This window comes from Prinia subflava, chromosome 23, assembly GCF_021018805.1.
Source record: "Prinia subflava isolate CZ2003 ecotype Zambia chromosome 23, Cam_Psub_1.2, whole genome shotgun sequence".
In the NCBI taxonomy this organism is placed as follows: Eukaryota; Metazoa; Chordata; class Aves; order Passeriformes; family Cisticolidae; genus Prinia; species Prinia subflava.
In genome coordinates this window covers 2,002,519-2,010,793 of record NC_086269.1, presented here as the reverse complement: position 1 = coordinate 2,010,793, position 8,275 = coordinate 2,002,519, and the positions used below count along the sequence as shown (strand labels likewise).

Genomic DNA, 8,275 nt, shown 5'->3' with positions numbered 1-8,275 from the left:
GGCAGACAGGGAGTGGATCCATAAAAAATCCACTCTGGAATGGCAGACAGGGAGTGGATCCATAAAAATCTCTCTGGGAATGCCAGGAGAGAGGATGGATCCATCCAAATCCACTCTGGAACGGCAGAACAGGGATTGGATCCATAAAATCCACTCTGGAATGGCAGAACAGGGCTTGGATCCCTAAAAAAGCCACTCTGGAATGCCAGGAGAGCTTGGATCCATCCCCATCCCGCCGGGAATGCCGGCACATCCCCCACAAAAGAACAAAAAAAAGCCTTTTTTATTTTTTTTGTCCTCCATAAAAAGCTCCTGAATCCATTTATTGCACAAAGAAAGGAAAAAAATTCCCACTAAACCCATCCTTGGCCACGGGCGGCTGGAATTTCATTCCAGGGAGAATTCCCAGCTCCCTCAGTTCCTCATGGAGCCACCCAGGGGCGTTCCCTGCTCCAGATCAGCCCAATTCCACCCCAAAAATGCAGGAAGCAAACTGGGATTGCCAGAATTTGGGAAAGACAACCTTGGCCAGGATCCCCCTCTTCCCCTATCCCCATTTTTTTATTCTTTCCACCCAAATTCCAGCCCCAGAGTGAAAGTGAGGAAGAGAAGGAAGGATCTTTTTTCCCCCCAACTTGGAAAAACAGCTGGAAAATCCTCATTTTTTAAAAAATATTCCTGTGCAGACTCAGCCCGGTTTAAAACTGCCACGACATTCCCATGAATTCCAAGCCCCAAATCCTGATTTTAAAGGGATTTTGGCACTTTCCACATGAAAAAAAAAAAGATAATTTCAATTTTTGCGCTGCTACGAAGCGGAACCTGTGAGGAGCAAGGAAGCAAGGGAAGGTTTCTCCAGCCATTCCAAGGAATTTAAGGAAGCAAAGGAGAGGGAAAAAAAATAAAAAAAGAGGAGGAAAAGGTGGGATTAGGGATCAATAGCTTATCCAGGCGGGGTTTTCCAAATCCCCGTAGAAAAACACGGAAGCTTCGCTCCTGTCCATGTAAACATTTCCAGCTCCTCGGAGCTTCCCAACATTTCCTTATCCTAAAGTTTGGTGCCTTTTCCTTCCTCTCCCAGCGCTCCGGAATTGGCGCCAACGGCCGAGGGAGGAGTTTTGGGATTTTCCCATCCCGTGGATCACTCCTGAGGCTCGGGAGAGGGGTGGGATTGGCAAAGCCCCCCCCGTGAGCCCCAAAGGGTCGGGATTTTTCCCAAAAAAATGGGGTTTTTCCCAAAAAAATGGGATTTTCCCATCCCGTGGATCACTCCCGAGGCTCGGGCCAGGTGGGACTGGCAAAGCCCCCTCACGAGCCCCAAAGGGTCGGGATTTTCCCCCCAAAAATGGGATTTTTCCAACCTGTGGGTTGCTCCTGAAGCTTGGGCGGGGTGGGATTGGCAAAGCCCCCTCACGAGCCCCAAAGGGTCGGGATTTTTCCCCCAAAAAATGGGATTTTCCCCCCAAAAATGGGATTTTTCCAACCTGTGGGTTGCTCCTGAAGCTTGGGCGGGGTGGGATTGGCAAAGCCCCCCTGTGAGCCCTGAAGGGTTGGGATTTTCCCCAAAAAATGGGATTTTCCCCCCAAAAATGGGATTTTTCCAACCCGTGGATCACTCCCGAGGCTCGGGGGCGGGGTGGGACTGGCAAAATCCCCTCACGAGCCCCAAAGGGTTGGGATCTTCCCCAAAAAAATGGGATTTTCCCATCCCGTGGATCGTTCCCAAGGCTCGGGCCAGGTGGGATTGACAAAGCCCCCCTGTGAGCCCTAAAGGGTCGGGATTTTCCCCAAAAAAAGGGATTTTTCCAACCCGTGGATCACTCCCGAGGCTCGGGGGCGGGGTGGGACTGGCAAAACCCCCTCACGAGCCCCAAAGGGTCAGGATTTTTCCCAAAAAAAAGGGATTCTTCCCAAAAAAATGGGATTTTTCCACCCCCGTGGCCACACAATTCCAGAGGGACCCCGGGGTGGGGTTGGGATGGAGCTGTCACCCCCCTCCCCGAGTCCCCTCTGAGCTCCTCCCTGTCCCCGCTCGGCGCTGGCTGGGAGCTGGCGGCCGGAATTCTCGGGTTGAAATCCCGAATTCCCGGGTTGAAATCCCGAATTCCCGGGTTGAAATCCCGAATTCCCGGGCTGAAATCCCGAATTCCCGGGTTGAAATGTTGGGATGGAGCTGTCACCCCCTCCCCGAGTCCCCTCTGAGCTCCTCCCTGTCCCCGCTCGGCGCTGGCTGGGAGCTGGCGGCCGGAATTCCCGGGTTGAAATCCCGAATTCCCGGGCTGAATTCCCGAATTCCCGGGCTGAATTCCCGGCCCCCGCTCAGGTGGAGTCGTCCTTGGCGGGGCGCGGGGGGCGGGCGCGGCACAGGCGCTCGGCGATGCCGCGCAGCAGGGGCTGCACGATGCCCAGCAGCGGCCGCTGCGACGCGTCCCCGGCCCAGCACGCCTCCATCAGCTGCCAGCACTCCTCGTCGAACACCGGCAGCCGCTCCGGGCGCACCCCTGCGGGAAAACAACAACGGGTTTTCCAGGGGAAACAACGATCCCGGGGTTTTCCAGGGAAAAAAACGATCCCGGGGTTTTCCAGGTGTTCCGGGCGCACCCCTGCGGGAAAAGAACACCGAGTTTTCCAGGGGAAACAACGATCCCGGGGTTTTCCAGGGAAAAAAATGATCCCGGGGTTTTCCAGGTGTTCCAGGCGCACCCCTGCGGGAAAAGAACACCGAGTTTTCCAGGGAAAACAACGATCCCGGGGTTTTCCAGGGGAAAAAATGATCCCGGCGTTTTCCAGGGGAAAAAACGATCCCGGGGTTTTCCAGGGAAAAATAACGATCCCAGGGTTTTCCAGGGAAAAATAACGATCCCAGGGTTTTCCAGGGAAAACAACGATCCCGGGGTTTTCCAGGCAGAGGGGAGCTCCCGGGAGAGGGGCGCGTTCTGGGTGTGGATGCTTCCAGAGGGTGGAAAATCTGTGGAATTATGGATTGGAACGCTTGGATCTGGAGGAAGCTGGGAGCTGGGGAAGGGTCTGGAGGGTCCTGAGGGAGCTGGGGAAGGGTCTGGAGGATCCTGAGGGAGCTGGGGAAGGGTCTGGAGGATCCCAGGGGAGCTGGGGAAGGGTCTGGAGGGTCCTGAGGGAGCTGGGAAGGGTCTGGAGGATCCTGAGGGAGCTGGGGAAGGGTCTGGAGGATCCCAGGGGAGCTGGGGAAGGGTCTGGAGGATCCCAGGGGAGCTGGGGAAGGGTCTGGAGGGTCCTGAGGGAGCTGGGAAGGGGCTCAGCCTGGAGAAAAGGAGGCTCAGGGGGAATTTCTGGCTCTGCACAGCTCCTGACAGGAGGGGGCAGCCAGGGGGGATTTGGGATCTCATCCCAGGGCACAGGGACAGGAGGAGAGGGAACGGCCTCAGGCTGTGCCAGGGCAGGCTCAGGGTGGCAGCAGCAGGAATTTCCTCATGGAAAGGGCGCTCAGGCCTTGGAAGTGCCCGGGGAGGTTTGGAGTGCCCGTCCCTGGAGGTGGCACTGAGTGCTCAGGGCGGGCATCGGGCACAGCTCAGATTCAACCCTGGAAATCTTTTCCACCTTCAGGGCTCCTGGGATTTTTACCTTTCACCTCTCCAGCACCAGAATTAAATTGGATTTTTCCCCCCTCAGGTTTTTCAGAGCTGAGCCAAGCCCAGGTACCTCTCCTGACGTTGTTCCACAGGTGATCTTTGCTCGCACACCTCTCAAAAGCCTCAGGTAACTTCACGTGGCCCGAGCAGAGGTACCAGAACAGGATCCCAAAGGCGTAGACATCCACGGAATTGTCGTATTTCCCTGGAATAAAACCAGTGGGATCAGCAGGGAAAAACCACTGCGAGCTGGGTGGGCTGAGAGGGGAGCCCAGGGTCCCATTGCCCCCAAATTTAAACCTAAATTTCACAGCAGGAAGGCAAAAAATGTGTGAAAGCAGCAGGAGCTGGGATCAAGGTTAAGCTTTTCCAATTCCCAGGATTTATAAATTTAAGCTGTACCAGGAATTCCCAAACTGAGCTCAGGCGTATTTTAAACACCTATAAAGCTCAGCTCTGCCAGAGCCTCTCATCCCAGAAATATCCCAGAAATATCCCAGAAATATCCCAGAAATATCCCAGAAATATCCCAGAAATCCCCTAAATTCACACAAACGGAGATGTTTCCATTGGATGCCAGCCTTGTCCAAGCCAGAGCAGCTCTGACAGGTCAAAAGGATTTGGATAAGTGGGATTTGAACTCTCAAGTGCTTCCAAAACTCTGGAAAAACCCTTGGAATCATCTGCCAGAATTCCCAGTGAATCCCAGCTCACTCCAAGACAGTCACAGTTTGGAAATTCCTTACAGGAAATCCTTCCTGGAGTATTTCCCTACGAAAGCCAAGGATTTCCAGCTTCCTACTAATGATAATTCACCTTTCTAATTGCAAGGGTGTTAATTGCTTCAGCAGATCAACCCCATTATCCTCTGTCCAGAGCAGCACTTAAAACACAGGAGAAATGCATGGAAAGCAGGGAATTTTCTGGGCTTGGAATGGTGTCAGGAGGAACTGGGAGATGAATTCCAAGGAATTGCCTTGGGGATTCCAGTGGATCCTACCTGTGAAGAGCTCGGGGGCCATGTGGATGGGCGTGCCCACGATGCTGCCCGACATCATCGCCTCGGGCTTGCAGAAACCCAAATCTGTGATTTTGGCCCGGTTCTTTTTGTCCAGCTGGGGAAAAAAGGCAAAGCCGAGGCAGGTGAGAAGGCCATTTCTGCCATAAAATATTCATTTTTGGTGTTGATTCACGCTGGGAGGGCTGAGGAGCTGTTTTAATTTGATTTCTTTGATTTCCTGGCTGCTCTGGCGCCTTTTCCTGGAGGCACCGCTTGTCTCCCACACCAGGGTGTGGCTGGGATTTCAGGGAAGCAGGAACTGGAAATCCTGCTCCTGGATTAAGCTGTCTGCACTCCAAAGGAATCACTCCCTGCTCCCTTTGCCTCAGGCTTCCAGCCAGGAAAAGAGCCAGCAAAACCTCCCCGTGCCTGCCACCAGCACAGCTTCAAATATCCCGTGTGGAAAAAAGTTATTCCCTCACTTAAAGCTTCTTTTTGATCACAAAAAAGGCTCTGGGATGAGGCAGAGGCAGGGATTTTCCTTACCAGGACGTTTTTGAGTTTGATATCCCTGTGCACCAACCCCTGGCTGTGCAGGTAGCGGATCCCCTCCACCACATCCAAGGCAATCTGCAAGCGTGGCTCCAACTCCAGCCCAGCCTGAGGGGAAAAAGGTGGATTTTAGTCCTAAAAGTTGCTTTGGTCTGCTCTTCTTTAGCAAAATGCTGAAAATGGGGCAATTCCAGCTTTGTTTTAGGGATTAATGGGGATTTTTTTGAATTAGAGAATCAGTTTTGGGTTGGAAGAGAAACTAAAGGTCATCCCATGGACAGGGACACTTCCCACTAAACCAGGTTTAGACTGAGGGAAAAAACACAGATTTTATGCCTAAAAGTTGCTTTGGCCTGCTCTTCTTTATCAAAACGCTGAAAATCGAGCATTTCCAGCTTTGTTTTATGGAATAATGGCAATTTTTTTAATTAGAGAATCAGTTTTGGTTTGGAAGGGAGACTAAAGCTCATCACATGGGCAGGGACACTTCTCACCAAACCAGGTTTAGTCTGAGGGAAAAAACACAGATTTTAGTCCTAAAAGTTGCTTTGGCCTGCTCTTCTTTACCAAAACACTGAAAACTGAGCAATTCCAGCTTTGTTTTATGGATTAATGGGGATTTTTTAAATTAGAGAATCAGTTTTGGTTTGGAAGAGAAACTAAAGTTCATCCCATGGACAGGGACACTTTTCACCAAACCAGGTTTAGTCTGAGGGGAAAAATGTGGATTTTAGTCCTAAAAGTTACTTTGGCATGCTCTTTTTTACCAAAACGCTGAAAATTGAGAAATTCCATCTTTGTCTTATGGAATAATGGGGATTTTTTTTAATTAGAGATCCATAATTTTGAGTTGTAAGGGAGACCCATGAGCAGGGACACTTCCCACTAAACCAAGTTGCTCCAAGCTTTGTCCCAGCACTTCCAGGGATAAAATAAACATGAAACAAATGAATAATTAATAATTACTAAGAGAATCAGGTACCTTGAGGCCCGTGTAGAGGTCCCTGTGCAGCCTCTCCATGATCAGCAGCACAGCAATGCTGGAGCCTCCCCCGTAGCCGTAATCGATGACGGAGCCGTGCAGGTGCACCAGCCTCTCGTGGGACTGCAGGGACCTGGAAGGGGTTCAGCACAAAAATTGGGGTTGTTTTTGGCCCCTGAGTATCTGCAAGGACCTGCAGAGGGTTCACAACAGAAAATCTGGGTCGTTTTTGGTCCTGTCCTCCAGCCCAGGCCAAGGGAAGAAGCCCCGGACTCCCTACAGGGACCTGCACAGGGTTCACAACAAAAAATTGGGGTCATTTTTTGCCCTAGAGTCCCTGAAGGGACCTGAAGAGGGTTCACAACAGAAAATTGAGGTTGTTTTTGGCCCCTGAGTCCCTGCAAGGTCCTGGGGCAGGTTCAGCACAAAAAATTTGGGTCATTTTTGGCCCTGTCCCCCAGCCCAGGCCAAGGGAAGAAGCCCCAGACTCCCTGCAGGGTCCTGGAGCAGGTTCAGCACAGAAAATTGGGGTTGTTTTTGGCCCCTGAGTCCCTGCAGGGACCTACACAGGGTTCACAACAAAAATTTTGGGTCATTTTTGGCCCTGTCCCCCAGCCCACAGCAAAGGAAGAAGCCCCAGACTCCCTGCAGGGACCTACAGAGGGTTCAGGACAGAAAATTTGGGTCATTTTTGGTCCTCTCCTCCAGCTCAGGCCAAGGAAAGAAGCCCCAGAGTGCCTGCAGAAGGTTCAGTACAGAAAATTGGGGTTGTTTTTGGCCCCTGAGTCTCTGCAGGGACCTGCACAGGGTTCACAACAAAAATTTTGGGTCATTTTTGGCTCTGTTCTCCAGCCCAGGCCAAGGGAAGGAGACCCAGAGTCCCTACAGGGACCTGCAGAGGGTGTGGAAAGTTCAACACTCCCAGTAACCCCCAGTAACTCCCAGTAACTTGCAGTGCTCCCAGTGCGCCCAGTAACTCTCAGTAACTCCCAGTGCTCCCAGTAACTCCCAGTGACTCCCAGTAACTCGCAGTGCTCCCAGTGCTCCCACTAACTCCCAGTAACTCCCAGTGCTCGCAGTGCTCCCAGTAACTCCAAGTGCTCCCAGTGCGCCCAGTAACTCCCAGTTATTCCAAGTGGTCCCAGTATCTCCCAGTGCTCCCAGCGCGCCCAGTAACTACCAGTAACTCCCAGTATCTCCCAGTGCTCCCAGTAACTCCCAGTATCTCCCAGTGCTCCCAGTAACTCCCAGTATCTCCCAGTGCTCCCAGTAACTCCCAGTAACTCCCAGTATCTCCCAGTGCTCCCAGTAATTCCCAGTAACTCCCAGTGCTCCCAGTATCTCCCAGTGCTCCCAGTAACTCCCAGTAACTCCCAGTGTGCCCAGTAACTCCCAGTTACTCCAAGTGCTCCCAGTATCTCCCAGTGCTCCCAGTGCTCCCAGTAACTCCCAGTAACTCGCAGTGCTCCCAGTAACTCCAAGTGCTCCCAGTGCGCCCAGTAACTCCCAGTGCTCCCAGTAATTCCCAGTAACTCCCAGTAACTCGCAGTGCTCCCAGTAACTCCCAGTGCTCCCAGCGCACCCAGTAACCCCCAGTAACTCCCAGTGCTCCCAGTGCTCAGGGGGCTCAGAGCCCTGAGCTGGGTGACAAAGGGGACACCTGGGGCCTTTCCCAGCCTGAATAATCCCGGGGAATCCAGGGAATGGGGCCAGCACTCGGGATTCCAGACCTCATGTAGTGGAATTCCAGCGCCAGGTCGTTCCAGTGCTTCTCATCCGGAGGGACGACGGATTTGAGGGCGCAGGGGAAGTGTCCCCCCCAGCTGTCACACAGGTACACCACGCCGTACTGGCCCCGGCCCAGCTCCCTGCCCAGCCGCGGCTTCCCTGCAGGACAAATCCCGGGAGTCAGCCCATTCCCCCCTGGGAATTCCCTGGAGTCAGCTCCTTCCCCCCTGGGAATTCCCTGGAATCAGCCCCTTCCCCCTGGGAATTCCAGGCTGGGAATTGGGAATCAGCTCCTTCCCCCTGGAAATTTCCTGCAAGCACAAATCCCGGGAGTCAGCCCATTCCCCCCTGGGAATTCCCTGGAGTCAGCTCCTTCCCCCCTGGGAATTCCCTGGAGTCAGCTCC

At 53.1% G+C, this 8,275-nt stretch overlaps 1 protein-coding gene across 2 annotated transcripts in view; it reads right to left on the bottom strand.

The window, feature by feature from the left end:
- Positions 1–264: 264 nt before the first annotated feature.
- The window catches only part of DSTYK (dual serine/threonine and tyrosine protein kinase), a 35,870-nt gene continuing 27,859 nt past the window's right edge, over positions 265–8,275 (bottom strand). The window contains exons 8-14 of one of the 2 annotated variants that reach the window (XM_063418105.1): positions 7,873–8,029; positions 6,143–6,275; positions 5,155–5,268; positions 4,609–4,723; positions 3,679–3,813; positions 2,285–2,501; positions 265–2,138 (exon numbers count right to left, since the gene is read on the bottom strand). In XM_063418105.1, coding sequence (XP_063274175.1) covers positions 2,320–2,501; positions 3,679–3,813; positions 4,609–4,723; positions 5,155–5,268; positions 6,143–6,275; positions 7,873–8,029 — 836 coding nt within the window. In that variant the 3' untranslated portion in view covers positions 265–2,138; positions 2,285–2,319. Of the gene's footprint in view, positions 2,502–3,678; positions 3,814–4,608; positions 4,724–5,154; positions 5,269–6,142; positions 6,276–7,872; positions 8,030–8,275 lie in introns of both variants that reach the window. The other variant, XM_063418104.1, reaches the window with a different exon arrangement.